This window comes from Sus scrofa, chromosome 3 (genome assembly GCF_054392235.1).
Source record: "Sus scrofa isolate SSC_HxYL_T2T_F1_AM1 chromosome 3, Sscrofa_HxYL_maternal_Yorkshire_Landrace_v2.0, whole genome shotgun sequence".
Classification (NCBI taxonomy): Eukaryota; Metazoa; Chordata; class Mammalia; order Artiodactyla; family Suidae; genus Sus; species Sus scrofa.
The window spans coordinates 138804888-138820587 of record NC_139385.1 but is presented as its reverse complement, the minus strand read 5'-3'; the positions used below and the strand labels follow the sequence as shown (position 1 = coordinate 138820587).

Here is a 15700-nt window from a genome sequence, read left to right as displayed (position 1 = left end):
TACTGTTCCCTCCTCCTGGAAGGACAGTCCCAACATGGCTCTGGCTTCCTTGCCTCAAAGGTCACCTTCTCAGGGAGACCTTTCTTGCCGCTCCATTTAAAATCAAAACCACCTTACAGCGCCCTTTCCTTTCCTGCTTTATTTTTCTCCTTGGCACTCATGCCCATTTAACATACTGGGTACTTTATTTGTGTTTCTCTCTCCCCATCAGAATATGATCTCCATGAAGGCAGGAACTTTTGTTTACTTTGCTCACTGCTGAATCCCCAGAACCTAAAACAGTGCCTGGTTGATGAACAAACCAAGAAATGAATGGCCAATGAAGGGACAACAATAAAGCTAAATTTAATGAGCATTTACCATCTGAAGCTCATTTAGAGGAGAGTCACAGGGAATAACTAATTTTACAGCGGAGAAAACTGGGGCACAACGAGGCAGAAAAGCCGTGATTAGAAACCCAGGTTTAACTCAAAAACCTGTTTCTTTCTTCCAGAACCTGGTGTTTCTCCTGTGCTGTCAAAAGCCAGAACGAAGTGAAGAGCCGGGTCCACGCGTGGGAACGCGGGGGAGCCGGATTGAATGAGAGCGGCCTGGGATGAAAGGCTGTCTGAACAAAGAAGGGAGTGGGAGGGATCGGGAGCTTGGGGTGATCGGATGCAAACTATTGCTCTTGGAATGGATTTACAATGAGATCCTGCTGTGTAGCACTGAGAACTATGTCTAGATACTTACATCGCAACACGACAATGGGAGGAAAAATTATGTATACATGGATGTGTAACTTGGTCCCCATGCTGTACAGTGGAAAAAATAAATAAAATTTTAGAAAGAGAGAGAGAATGGATCCGCTCAGCTCCATGGATCAGCTCCGTCGGCGCCGCCCACTTTTTTACTGATGGGCTTTAGTTACTTGGACTAGAACAGGGATGCTGTCTGGGAGGGTGATGCAGGATTAGCGGAGCTTCAGCCTGGAGCTGGCCGAGCCTTCCCGGAGCCGCACGAGCCGGAAGCTCAAAACCAGGGTCTGGGTTTCTGCCCGGAGGGCTTTTCCGGCCGCTCCCGGAAGCCGCGCTCGCTGCCCGGGTAACGGGCCCCGCGGCGGAGTCGGCGGCGCCCGCGCCGCTATGGACCTGGAGGAGGCGGTGAGAAAGCCGTGTGCTGCGCTGGCCGGCCGAGCGGCGGGGCGGGAAGGGAGGGAGGCTGAGAAGGGGCCGGAGGAGGCCGGCTGGCTGTGCGGGAGGCCCCTGGCCAGAGGCGGGCGGGGCGGGGAAAGGGATGGGGCTGGCGGGCCACGAGGGCGCGTGTTTGTTTGGGAAAGAGGCCGGAGTTTCTTGCTCGGCGAGATTTTGGGTGAAGCGGGGGTGGGGCGTTAGTCGACGTGGGTGTGTTTCGGGAGAAGGATGGAGTTGTAGGTTTTGGGGGGTGGCCACCCACGTGGCTCATCCTCTGGAGACGGGACCACCCACAGTTCTCCTTGATGCTGGAGGCTGGGCGAGGGGGGCTGGGGTTGGAACCCGCTCGCCCCCAAGGAACACCTGCGGGTCCCTGGGAATCCTCGCCACGGTCTGGTACAAGGATTCCAAATACGGGTTTGGGGGCGCTCAGAGGTTATGGTAGTTATCAACCTGGGGGGTCACTGAAAACTTGACCAACTTGTCGAAAGAAATTTGGCATGCGTCTTGACACACTACCTAAAATGTCACTCTGACGGTATTAAAAAAAATTCGGTCTTTGGATCAACGGTAATAAGACTTCAGACACCAAAGAGTTGGGAATCAGTTTGGTGCCAGTCTATATATGTACAGCAGCATTATGGTGATAGAAGGTCTTACTCATTGTAGCTGCTCAATCAGTGTTTTTTGAATGATGAATAGTTAACGTTTATAAACATTAGTTAATGAGATTAACAAGTAGAACTCACCCTTAGCCTGTATGGCTATGAGTAGAGATTATAGCTCTGTTTTGATGAATCCCCAGCACCTCGTTAAGTGCCCACTACATACGGAGTTGGTACTCCTTAGATTCCCGAATGAACAAATCGAAACTTGAAATAACCCTAATAAAACTCTGGCTCCTTTGTGGTATTTGCTCTTAGTATCCTGGAGGAAGTTTAAAATGATACGCTATTTCTATTTTTTAAGTCTTCTCTGTCCTTAAATCTCGGCAACTCTTTCCTCACAGCAGTTTCAAGGAGTTTTGTTCACCTTTTTTTCCTTCTCTTCACCTCTACCACCCTTTTTTTTTTTTTCTCCCTCCCCCTGCGTATTTTAGAAACATTTCTCTAATGGTTCAATCCGGTTTCAAACTGCTCAGACGAAATGCCTGTTCTTCTTGATTATAAATCTCTCTGGTATATTTTCTGTTTTGGATGATTCTTTATTTATAGAGTAAAAGGGCCAGGAGTCCTCTCAGTAGAACTGCAGGATTTAGGAATGATGTATTGAATGTGGTTTTCTTCTTCTCCTACAGAAAGAGTTCAAAGAACGATGTACTCAGTGTGCTGCTGTGTCTTGGGGACTTACTGATGAAGGCAAATATTATTGTACTTCTTGCCACAATGTTACAGAAGTAAGTAACAGATCTCACTTATGAATTTGTTTGTGCTTTAAAAAGTGCAGTTTCAGGAGTTCCCATTGTGACTCAGTGGAAAGGAATCTGACTAGTATCCAGGAGAACGCAGGTTCAGTCCCTGGCCTCGCTTGGTGGGTTAAGGATGCGGTGTTGCCATGATGTGGCTCAGATCTATTATTGCTGTGGCGGTGGTGCAGGCCAGAGGCTACAGCTCTGATTCGACCCCTAGTCTGCGAACCTCCATATGTCTTGGGTGCGGCCCTACAAAGACACAATAAAAAATGAAAAAATGAAAATTGCAGTTTCAGCCTAATAATGTGGCATAGTTATTTTTATCACTCAGACAATGCCCAAATTCCAAGAATGTAAGCAATCCTCAAGTGCTTACACAAGGATTAAAGAATTTGTAAAGTAGATTTAGGATGAGCTTTTGAAATTACATTGGGCCATATATATGAATATTTTCCCGATCCATACTGTATAGTAAGGGGAAATAATTAAAATTGCACCTAAATGATACATTTCTTTTTATTAGTTAGTACTTCTTTAAGAGTTCGTAATGCGTTGTTTGGAGATGGAATCTTAGAAAGATTAAGGACTATTGGAAGTGTTGGAAACATGCTTCGTCATCATTATACCCTTGTGCAGTGCCTTACTCAGTAAGTTGTGTTTTCTTGTCTGTTGATCCGTTTCCTCCTCTGGATAACCTGTGAGCTACACTGTTAATGCCCGTGTCCGTAGGTGGGGCGAGTAGGCTTGTCCGTCAATGCCAACCTCACGTAAATAGAAACTGTTGAGTAAGTACCTGAACGAGGGCTTCCAACTCCAGTGTTCATTTTAGTCACCGTATCTGCCTCGTAAGACAGAGATTGGTTGCACCAGTTTACATGCCCACCAAGAGTGTGGGAGCGTTCCCTGTTCTCCACACCCTTTCCAGCATGTATTGTTGGCAGACTTGTGGTGATGGCCATTGACTGGTGTGAGGTGATACCTCATTGGAGTTTTCACCTGCATTTCTCTAATAATTAGTGATGTTGAGCATCCTTTCATGTGTTTTTTGGCCATCTGTCTGTCTTCTTTGGAGAAATGTCTGTTTAGGTCTTCTGCCATTTTTTGATTGGGTTTTCTGTTTGTTTGAGGTAAAGCTCCAGGAGATGTTTGTCTGATTGAGAGATTTATCCCTTAGGGGTCACTTTGTTTGCAAAGATTTTCTTCTGTTCTGTGGGTTATTAGAGACAATCATGCTGAGAGAAGTAAGTCAGACAGGGAAAGACAGATATCATATGTGGAACCTAAAAAATACGACACAAAAGAATTTAGTTATAAAACAGAAACAAACTTACAGATTTCAAAACCAAGCTTATAGGAAACCGTTGGGGGGAGGGAAGACTTGGAGGGTGGGAATAACATCCCCCCCCACTGTATGAAGGAGATGGTTAACGGGAATCTACTGTACAGCACAGGAAAGTCTGCTCAAGAATGCGTAAGAACCTATGTGGGAAAAAGAATGGATATATGTATGTGTATATGGTAACTGATTCACTTTGCTGTACACCTGAAACTAATACATTGTAAGTCAACTATAGTCCAATAAAATTAAATGCAAATAAGTGAATAAAAGACAGGAGAAAATGCTAGCACATTTGATGTTGAAATAAGTAAAATTTATTTTTTAAAATTTTTCTTTATTTGTGTCCTTTTAGGGCCACACCTGTGACATATGGAGGCTCCCAGGCTAGGGGTCGAATTGGAGTTGTAGCCGCTGGTCTACACCACAGCCACAGCCACGCCAGATCCGAACCACGGCTGCAACCTACACCACAGCTCACAGCAGCGCTGATCCTTGACCCACTGAGCGAGGCCAGGGATCGAACCCACAACCTCATGGTTCCTAGTCGGATTCGTTTCCACTGTGCCACAATGGGAACTCCTCCAAAATAAGTAAAATTTACATTTGCAAGTATGAAACTAAGAGAATTACATAGACAAGATAGAGAATAGCTTTAAATAATAAAACAATTACTTTACAGTAAGACAAAATGTATGATATTATGAAGCTAGACTCTGCCTATGTATGATTAAAATAGAGATTATTGCTCATTTTCCCTTAAACTTACACTTTTAAGGTATGAGAAGTATAACCATTTCTTATGCTAGTGAAGCAAGAGATTTTCGTAGCCTCCGTTGTAGAGACTGAAACAAAATAATTTCTTCAAATCTTGGTCTAAACTAAGTCGCTAGTACATTTTCCTGACTAAATGTTTAAAAGGCACATATTTCAGTATTGTCAAACTATAATTATTTCCCCATAGAGTATATCTTAATAAAAGAAAAAAAAAAAAAAAAGCCCCAAATCAAATGGCAGTGACCACTTCACCACTTCCCTAACTATACTTCCTGGAATTCCACAGCGTTTGGGAATGTTCCTGTAACAGCAATTACAGTGTGGTTTTTAATATTAAAAAGCGAGAGAGCGAGATCGGCCTGGTGTTCTTGGTAAACGAGGCCGCCTTCACGCTGGATGTGCCTTGTCCTGTTCTGCTTCCCACACCTTCAGGGCCCCAAACCGGAATAATCGAGACTGCGGACAGCCTGCTCCTGGACAGGCTGAATATGCGAGGATGCTTCTCCATGGAAAAGGCTTCAGAGTCACAGTCAGGAAGGAGCAAATGCATTGCCTTCACCAGGCAGGCCTAAGAAAGGTGAACCGGGACACACAAAACCAATTGTGTAAACTTCTGGCCAGGATGGAGTAACAGGAACCTACCTTAAGCAACTAAAAACCTGGACAAAATATACGAAATAAGCAAGAAAATTTTTTTCTTGCGGAAAGTTAATTTAGCTTGCAGCTCAGTCCCCCAAGTGCTTTTCCCTGAGAGAATCATGTTCTTCAGGCTGCAGAGAAGTCCTTAGGCCTGCTTCCCATTTGGTCACGCAGAATGCTAACGAGATATGCGCTCAGTGCAGTTGTCGGGGTGATGGATGTGCGTGTTTGCTTGATCATGGCCGTGGTTTCTTGGATGTGCGCACACATAAATGGTGCACTTTAAAGGTGGCCCTTTGGCCCTTTGCTGGGCTGTATGTTGAGGCTGGAAGAGTTTGGCCTGTGCGCCCGCAGGGCAAATGCAAACACGGCGAAGGAGGACCGCCTGGAAATGGAAGGCGGCGTGCTGTTTTTGTAGAAAGTAAAACTCATTAATTGCTTTCTTTTATGTCTGTCTTTGATAATGTTTCTGTTGGTTTCTGTCTGATAAAATCGGCTGCAGTCATTTTCGAACCTGAAGGATCCTAAAGCCATGATTTCCACCTTTGAGAGACATCGGCGTGTGGGGCATGACTTGTCCAGAGCGTCACATTCTTGAGTGAAAGCCGAAGTCGCCAGTGATCTCAACACACAACACTTCAGTAGCTTCCATTTAGTCTTTTTTTTTTTTTTCTCCTTGGGTATAGGAGGGGAAAGGGGGTGTGGGCGAGTCCTGCTGAATCTTCTGTCTTAATAAAGTACTTTTCTGTGTTATTCCAAACATTGGTGGACATATTACTTGACTGTATAAATATTCTGCAATGTAACCATTCAGTAACTTAATTACTTACAGCTCCAGTTTGGCTACTTAGCTCTCTACAGCTTTTAGTTATTTCACATTTAGTCTAATCTATATTTTAAGCCTTTTTTTTTTTTTTTTTTTTTTTGCCTACTTTTACTAGGTTTTGCCTGTTTTTGCTAGGTAACTACCTTGGTGTGTGTTCTGACATTGTGGCCAACCCAGTCCATGAGAACTGCTTTGAATGTGGTTTCCGTGACTAAACAGAATGCATTCCAAAAATCCTGTTGTTAGAAACATTTCTTTTATTTATTTTTTTTTTTTTTCTTTTTACGGCTGCATATGGAAGTTCCCAGGCTAGGGCTAGAATTGGAGCTACAGCTGCCAGCCTACACCACAGCCACAGCAACGTGGGATCCTTAACCTACTAAGCAAGGCCAGGGATCGAATCTGTGTCTTCACAGATCCTGGTCGGTTCGTTAACTGCTGAGCCATGACAGGAACTCCCCATTTCTCTTATTCTTAATGAAAACTGAAGATAAATTTCATTCTGTATCTCTAAATTTAGACAAATACATAAATATCCCCTTTGGTTAAAAGTCTTCACCACTTCCCATCATTTAGACTTAATGTTTTTTTTTGTTCTGGCTGCACTTACAACATGCAGAAGTTCCCAGGCCAGGGATCGAACCCACCCCACTGCAGTTAACCAGAATGTTACCCTTAATTTTTTTTTTTTTTTTTTTTTGTCTTTTTGCCATCTCTTGGGCCGCTCCCTTGGCATATGGAGGTTCCCAGGCTAGGGGTCCAATTGGAGCTGTAGCCACTGGCCTACACCACAGCCGCAGCAACTTGGAATCCGAGCCACGTCTGCAACCTACACCACAGCTTATGGCAACGCCGGATCTTAACCCGCTGAGCAAGGCCCGGGATCGAACCCGCAACCTCATGTTTCCTAAGTCGGATTCATTAACCACTGAGCCACGACGGCAACTCCACCCTTAATATTTTCCCCCAATGTCACCATCACTGGTCCTGGCACTCACAGTTTGGTTCAATACATCCCAGAGCATGCTTGGAAATATATTTCGGGCCATGTAAAGCTGTCTTTTAGTGGTCTTTTTAAACAGTCTGCTTCTGTTTCCCCAGAGATCTAAGGAAGTGATAAACACTGGGGCTATTCCTAACACTAAAATACAAGCCATCAACCGGGGACTCAAAAGGAAACGAAAACTCGGTAAGCTCGCTCTGCCCCCACGTGTGCTTAACGTCTTCTGGTCATGTCTTCACCTTCATGATCTAGGAATGTGGGATGGAACTTTAAGTAGATTCTGGAAAAGCTGCCAGAATTTTAAGCAGGTGTTCCAACATAGAATTAAAGTGAGTAATTAATGATGGTAAAGTTGGACGCAGACATCTAAAAGCATATCCATTTTTTAGTCTGCTGATTGTTGATAACTTGATTTTCTTGTGGAGCAGCTGTTATGCAAAAAACAATAGCAAAGGGAGTATATTTCTTTTTATCTGTTGGCATATGTTCTTCTGTTCTACATGTTGTCTAGGATATGATTTTCTGTGCTTTTAAGAAAAATGCTTGTTTTCTGAAATGATTCAACTATGGAGTTGTCAGGTTAGGCGAGTTAAACATGATAGTCACCTTTCAGAAATGCATTGAGTTTTGAACACGCCCTTTTAAAATGAGGGAAAAGTCTTTTCCTTTAAAGTAACTTCAGCATGGGTGTGCTTCGAAAGGTAATCTGTTTCATTAATCCAGTGAGTATGTGTAATTAACCATTACTGAGAAGGACCTGACGTAAAATTTAGCTGATGCTTTTTATTTCTGAGACTCATTACCTAGAGCCAGATTCTCAGATTTGAAACTGGGCTCATAATGGTGGACTCTTCTGCCCGAGGAAGCCTTGAGGGTACGCGCGTGAGGGATACATTGCCTAAGTGCCAACTCCTGCTCCTGTTGAACCTTTAGTAGGGACTTTTTATTAGGCTAAAACTTGATTAATTTTAATTCAATATTAGTAGCATAAAACCTGATTAATTTGGACTTACATAAATAGTTAAAATTGTATAGTTTAAACTTAAAGTGCTGTAAGAACTTCAGGGGCTTCAAATTAGATGTTGAGAGCCTTATATTCAGCTTCTTTTTCCTTAGTTCCTTCATCTGTAAAGTGGGACTGTAGTACCGTTTGTCATATAGAATAGGAGCCCAGACTTGGAATTTAAAATATGGCTTTATCAGCTGGTCAGAAAAGGCTGCAGGAAGGCGGGAGCGTGCATAAATGCAGCTCAGAAGGTTCAAACCCCCTCACCTTCAGAATGCATCAAAATCACCAGCTTTCTATTTTATTCCTATACGACCTAAGACCCTTTCTAGAAAGTGAGTCAGTCAGCCGGGGTGGGGAGACCTTGTGACCCCCAGGGTGAGGGAGGGGACCAGGGGGCCTATGACTTTTGCGGGCAGAGGGCATCTTGGCGTTGTAGGAACAGACCGCAGAAGCTCTGTGTGCAACAGGTGCCGAGAACGCGCTTTTCTAAGAGGGTACGGTGTTTGTCCAGCAGGGAAGGGTAAAACATGGGGTCTTAACTGGTTTTAACATTTTCTTTAACTGGTAGTTGTATTTAAACGTGTAGCTTTGCCTGTTTTTGTTTTTATTTTTGGTTTGGTTTTTTGGTTTTGGCCGTACCTGCTGCCTGTGAAAATTTCCAGGCCAGGGATCAGACCCACGTCACTGCAGCGCCGAAGCCAGCTTCTTAACCCTCTGTGCCTCAAGAGAACCCCCTCTTAAGGTTGTTTGGAGGTTGGAAGAAAATAACCTACGTAAAATATCTGGTGACGAGGCCGAGCTCAATGAATCTTAGTTTCCTCGCTTTCTGTTTTACCCCGTCGCCTCCAACCATCTCGAGGAAGGGAGACGCCGTGGGACAGTCTGTTTGCTTTGCTCTTACTGCCCCTTCCCGCGGTCTGGGTGCTCCGCATCTCAGCTTCGTTCATTCTTTCTCCAGACACGCACTGTTCCCTCTCCTTGTGGGTTGGCACAGAGGTGTGTTCTCTGCGACACGCCTACGAGCAGAGGCTGTGTCAAGTTTCCTTTCCTTTAGGATTCTGCTGGGCAGTGGTCAGAACAATAAACATGTATAAAACTTCTTTCATAATTTTAACATGGTGACTGTTTTTCTGCCTCTTACACTAATATTTCAGAAAAATTATACATTATTTAAAATCCGATTGACTTAAAAGTGGTGTTGAGAGTTAGCATCTGTGTACAGATGTGCCAGATTGGAAGCACGAGAGTGTAAGAATGGAAATTCGACTCAGGGGTATGAAAACAGTCTAGTTGAAGCGTCTAAAACACAACTGTAACTGTGTAGTAGCATTGCAGTCAGTAAGTTAGGAATGCCAGTGTCTGAAACATGTCATTTGTCATTTAGAGAAAGGCTGGGATTGGTACGTGTGCGAAGGTTTTCAGCACATACTTTGTCAGCAAGCGGAAGCCTTGCAGACCCTGGGAGTGGGCCCAGAGTTAAAGGTAAGCCTATTTGTGTCTAGAGGTTAGCTTTACGTTTTGTTTTTTGACAGACAGATTTAGAGTGAAAGGAAGGGAGTAGCTGGGCTGTCGGTGGGACCCTTAGGCCTGCTGGAAGAATCACTTTTCTGATGATTTTGCTTTAATTCTTTTACTAGACTAGCAATTCCCAAAGTGTCTGCTACGGGATATGACGAGCAGTGCATCCAAAAGAATAAAGCTTTTAGGCTTCAGGTGTTTAGGAAACATTAGGTTGAAGTAAAACAGATAACTTGGCCCCCTCGTGGGTGCCTTTTATGTGCTTTTTAATTTCCGAGGGGATGCGGTATGCCCTTTTCACAGCTCGAGGACAGAATCCCTGGGTGTGTGTCCGTGGTTAGCATCCATCCGGCCTGGGTTCCTCAGAACGCACTTTGGGAAGCGATTCATTAAACCAGGGGCCTTTCAACTTGAGCTTATCAGAATCACGGGGAAGGCTTGTTTTCAAACACAGATTGCTTGGTAGGTCTGGAGTAGGGCCCAAGAATTTGCATTTCTAGCAAGTTTCCAGGTGCCACGGATGCTCCTGGTCGAGCGACCACCCTTGGACTCGACTTTGCTGCCTCTCAGGAGAACCACCGGCATCCCTGCCGTTACGGGAATGTCACATCCCCTCGGCCCGTCGAAGCCCCTTCCGGAATTCTTGAAAAAGCCGGTTATTTAGTAACGAGTGGTTGTTGACCATCTTTCACTGGAAACGAAGGGCTTAGAGGTTCAGCTCAGTTGGAGAGAGGGTTCGATGCCCATGTGTAGTAAGTGAACATGAAATTAGATGATATGCTCAGGACAGGGAGAGCAGAGAGAGCAGGGACAGAGATCATTGTCTACTGAAGCCACCAAGAAAAGATTCATAAAGTAGCCTTTGCTGTTCAAGCCAGTGTGTGGGACAGGCCAGAGGAGAATGAGCCGTAGACCAGAGCGTGGCTCAAGTGGGCTCTGAGCCCTGCCCCGGCCGTCACTGCATTGGGTAGCCTGGGGGCTGTGAATCTGGTTTCTCCCTGCAGAGTCAGCTCATCCTGTGTGAAAATGTTTTTTCGTAAGTAGTTTCAGGTTGTTACAGCAAATAGCATCAGTAGAGTTCACATCTATATAGCTTTTTACCTACTTTATCAGAATGAATCCTGAAAACAGCTTCGCTAAAATTAACCAATGAGTTTGGAACTGACCAGTTAAATGGTGCAAGAGTGGCATTGTGACAAGAACACAGCCTCCGGAATCAGAACTGACTCCAAATCCTAGTCATGGCTTTTCTACTTAGTGGCTGGGTCGTTCTGGCAGAGGGACTCAGTTTCTTCAGTGGTAAAATAAGATAATAGCTATCCTGCAGGATTATCTTAAGGCTTATGGATACCTTGTACCTAGTGGGTAATGAATAAGTGGAAAAGCTTTTTTGTTTCATTTCACTTTACTTTCACTTGGACAACGGGGGGCAGGGGACAGGTCGCAGGTCAGTAGGTCACTAGAGCCAAAAGCAGCTTTGGCCCTAACTAGGCAGGTAGTCACATATCAGATGCGTTTTTTTCTCGGAATCTTCATTTGCTTATAACTGTGAAAGGAAGCCTTCGACAAAGTGACTTTAAGGAGCTAGTCCCTTCCTTCCTTAATGTCTAAGATTAAGAATTGATTGAGTGTGTCCGATACACCTGATGTTGAAATAATCATTCTTTTTAAGGAAAATCAGGTAAGAAAGGTAAGAATACATTTAAACGGAAGGCAGTGTGTACAGCACCAGAGGAGGAGGTTGTGTGGTGTGGTCGTGCCGGCGCATTTGTCATCATGACCTGAAGCTCGTTTCCCTTCCACCTTAGGATGAAGTCTTACATAATTTTTGGAAGCGGTACCTTCAGAAAAGCAAGCAAGCGTATTGTAAAAACCCAGTTCATACCAGCAGAAGGAAAACTACGGTAAGTCACGCATCTGCCCGGTGGGACAGAAAGGCATTTCAGTGAGAGGAGGAGAGGTCCAGCCTCACCTGAGTTCCTGATGCTTGTCAGAGGATTTGCAGTGAAGGTTTCTTCTCTAGTCCAGAAGGACCGGGTCGTTGGTCCAGACATTGAAATTATTTTGACTTGTTATGTGACCTGTTGAGATATAAGAAATCTGTGGTTGAGTTTCCGAATGGAAGCTTAACGGGTTTCTGTCATGGTACTGTCAAAACCTTTTTTGCATATGTTATTCTTTTTGCTTGGAACACCTGCTTATTTTTCCTTGCATTCCGAGGTTCCGTTCAGTTATCATCTCTTCTCAGACACCTCTGTGTGAAAACAATAAGTCTGGGTGCTTCACTGTCCTGCCACCGTCCATCAGAGCAGTTGTATGACGCAGGCCTCGTCTCCCGGGACGAGCACCTGTCTCGTAGCTCTAGTATCGACACCAGTAGAATCACCAGGTTGTCAGGAGTGACTCTGGGCGCTCTGCTCGACAAGGATATACTGTCTCTCCGCAGTGGTTCATTTTCCACACATGTGTTGCTGACCTGGTGGTCACTGTCCCTAAGAAAGATCTGGCTGGCGACCCAAAGGTCTCATTAAGTGACATTACCTTGGGGAACTGATCACAGTCAAAAACCCATGCTCTCAGCCATGCAGGCCAAGCAACTTCTTCATATTATGAGAAAAACCCATGTTAAACTCACGGAGTTCCCGTCGTGGCGCAGTGGAAGCGAATCCGACAAGGAACCATGGGGATGCAGGTTCGATCCCTGGCCTCGCTCCCTGGCGGCTGTAGCTTCGATTTGACCTGGGAACCTCCATATGCCGAGGGTGCGGCCCTAAAAAGCAGAAAGAAAAAAAAAAAAAAGGGAAGGAAGGAAGCTCACAAGAGACTGAAACAGAAGGTGAGGGTTGGGACGATGCTTGTGTCTCTGTCAGTCCATCCCCGCCCCACAGGAGGGCCTGCGAGCGGCCCGGCAGCCCTAAAGCGGGCTGACCAGCAGAGAGCCACGGAGGAAAGGGACGCAACGCCCAGAGCAGCCCCCAGGCTCGCGGGCAGCTGTCTGTGCCCTCCGGCTCTCGCCCTGCCCTCCGGGCGTCTGCTTCTCCCTCGGAGCTCCGTCCCCGCCTCTTGGCGCGGAGATGACCGCTCCCTCGTGCTCTCTGTCCGTCGGGAAGCTCTGCTCTCCCAGACCCCCCCTATCAGGACACCAGCGTGAATTCCACTGGAAAAACCTCCCGTCGATTCCAGCCACGATGCAGTTTCTGCACCTCTCGTGGCAGAGGGCCCTGGACGAGTGGTCCCAACTTGCTGTCTCCAGCCCCTCTCCTCTCTGTCCCCCATTCCCGTCAAGCTTTTTTCCTTTTTAGGGCCGTGCCTGTGGCATATGGAAGTTTCCAGGCTAGGGGTCAAATGGAGCTGAAGTCGCCGGCCTGCCCCACAACCACAGCAGGGCTGGCTCTGAGCTGCCTCTGTGCCGCTTGCAGCTGCAGCTGCAAGCCCCGCCGGACCCCTGACCCACCGAGCAAGGGCCGGAATCAGACCTGCATTCTCACAGGCACGATGTCAGCTGCAGCCCCGCCGGACCCCTGACCCACCGAGCAAGGGCCGGAATCAGACCTGCATCCTCACAGGCACGATGTCAGGTTCTTAACCTGCTGAGCCACAGCGGGCCCTCCCCAGTCCACCTCCCAGTCAACCTTTCGATCCCAGGGCTCCACTCGGCAGTGTCCAGCCTGCTTCCTTCCTCACCTGGAGGCCGCATTTCTCACAGCCAGTCGCACCCTCTGGTCCTGAATCGCAGACGCCCCTTCCCTTCCTGGGCTCTCCACCTGCCTCTCGTGGTGCTCCCTCTTTTGTCCCAGACATCCGAAGCCTGGGCTGGCCCAGAGCTCGGTGCTTGGTCCTCTGCTCGGTCCTGCCTCCTCGGGGAGGTCGTCGGGTCCTGTGGTTTTAAACGCGTCTCCTGTGCACGCAGGTGCTCTCCGTTCCGAAGCGCACTCCCCTCCCCCCGGGTTTTAGCTCCCTGAGCTCAGGAGGTAGCTTTCTGTCAGTGGGTGTCACAGTTTAGCTGGAAGCACTGTCTTCTTTCTTGAGGGTTCTTAAAATAGTGGGGCATCTTACAAACAGTGGCGCTTTAGATTTGATGACAGTGTCAGCTGACAGCTTCCAAATGTCTGTCTCCAGCCCAGCCCTCGCTCCTCACCCGCAGCCTCGTTTATCCGAGTCCCTGACATTTCCTCTTGGATGTCGCATGGCTGTCTCAAACGTATGTCCCCAACCGGACTATCACCAGTCCTGTTCCACCTGCTGTTTCTCACCTTCTCATTCGTAGCACCCATTCCTTTCACTGCTGGGTCACCAAACGGTGCCTGTGGAACCTGGGGACCCCCAAACAAATGCTCGGCCAAGTTGCCAAGCTCTTAACAAATGTGTGTCAAGTAGATTGCGAACTTCTTCTCGGCCCTGGAGAGTAAGAACCATACCTCAGACCCATCAAAAGAGCAAACCTGAGGGGGAGGGAGTGGGAGGGACTGGGAGTTTGGGGTTCATAAATGCCAACTATTGCCTTTGGAATGGGTAAGCAACGGGGTCCTGCTGTGTAGCCCTGGGAACTATGTCTGGTCGCTTGTGATGAGCCTGAGAATGTGAGAAAAAAGAATGTATACGTGTATGTGTGACTGGGTCACCTTGCTGTGCAGCAGCAAATTGACAGAGCGCTGTACATAAGCCATAATGGAAAAAATAAAAATCATTATAAAAAATAAATATTAAAAAAAGGAACAATTAAAAAAAAATAGCAAACCTGTGTTTCTCAGTGGTGGACTCGTCTCCCACCTCAAGTATAATGATCCATGGCCCATTTATAAGGCAGTTAAAAGCAAACTGCTGAAATATATCTGCTGTGGAGTTCTCTCATGACATAGTGGGTTAAGGATCCAGGACCGTCACTGCAGAGGCGCGGGTTACTGCTGTGGCAGGGGTTCAGTCCCTGGCCCAGGAACCTCCATAAGCCGTGGGTGTGGCAAAAAATATCTATGTATGTGTGTAGGTATATATACGCACATACACATCTTGTGTATATACACACACATACAACTTGTCTTATTGATGTAGCTGCTAGAGCTACAGAGAGGTATCAGTCATAGGGAGAAGGAGGCCTGCTGCGTCTGCTGGCAGCCTGCTTCCTCGCGCACATTCATGCTTGTTTGGAGCCCTTTCCTGAGAAGCAGTGTGGGGAGCACATGCAGAGGCTACAGTCTTTTGGCTTTGGGGCTGGGCAGACGGCTGCAGGTCTCCGGATGGGTTCCTCTTCTCATGTTTGTGATGCTCAGGAGTGTTCCGTTGGTGGAAACTGTGGTGTAAGTTCCTACGCAATAACGACGTAATTCTTTCACCAACTAGGTATTAGAAGATAATCCAAGCCATTCCGACTGGGATAGTGAGCCCGAGCTGCTGAGTGACTTCAGTTGTCCTTCATTTGTTGAAAGTGGAGCAGAGTCTCAGCCTGATGTCCACACTCAAAAGCCTTTCCGCATCATCAAAGCATCACACTCAGGTAAAATGAGAATCACACTACCTAGAATTCTGAAACCGGCAGTGCATCTTAAAATAATCCAGTCCACGGAGTTTCCTGGTGGCCTAGTGGTTAAGGATTCAGTGTCACTGCTATGGCATGGGTTTGATCCCTGGTCCAGGAGCTTCTGCGTACCATGGTTGCAGCCAAAAAAAAAAGCTTCTAAAACTAAGACATCGGATTTCCCACTGTGGCGCAATGGGTTAAGAATCTGATTGCAGCAGCTCAGGTTGCTCTGGAGGCGGAGGTTTGTTCCCTGGCCCAGCTCTGTGAGGTGAAGGATCTGGCATTGCCACAGCTGTGTTGTGGGGCGCAGCCGTGGTTCAGATTCAACCCCTGGCCTGGGAACTTCCATATGTTATGTGCGCGAGGCCATTTAAAAAAAAAAGAAAGAATATATCTATGTGTATCACTGAGTCAATTTGCTGTTCATCAGAAATTGGCACAATTGTAAATCAGCTACACTTCAATTAAAAAAAATTTAGTCCAACCTCTTCATA

At 46.5% G+C, this 15700-nt stretch overlaps 1 protein-coding gene across 11 annotated transcripts in view; it reads left to right on the top strand.

Moving 5' to 3' along the window:
- The first annotated feature begins 1062 nt into the window (after nucleotides 1-1062).
- The window catches only part of TAF1B (TATA-box binding protein associated factor, RNA polymerase I subunit B), a 58915-nt gene continuing 44277 nt past the window's right edge, over nucleotides 1063-15700 (top strand). For 10 of the 11 annotated variants that reach the window (XM_021087860.2, XM_021087858.2, XM_085019987.1 and 7 more), the window contains exons 1-6: nucleotides 1063-1142; nucleotides 2470-2568; nucleotides 7263-7350; nucleotides 9558-9655; nucleotides 11500-11595; nucleotides 15029-15182. In XM_021087860.2, coding sequence (XP_020943519.1) covers nucleotides 1125-1142; nucleotides 2470-2568; nucleotides 7263-7350; nucleotides 9558-9655; nucleotides 11500-11595; nucleotides 15029-15182 — 553 coding nt within the window. In that variant the 5' untranslated portion in view covers nucleotides 1063-1124. Of the gene's footprint in view, nucleotides 1143-2469; nucleotides 2569-3106; nucleotides 3231-7262; nucleotides 7351-9557; nucleotides 9656-11499; nucleotides 11596-15028; nucleotides 15183-15700 lie in introns of all 11 variants that reach the window. The other variant, XM_021087861.2, reaches the window with a different exon arrangement.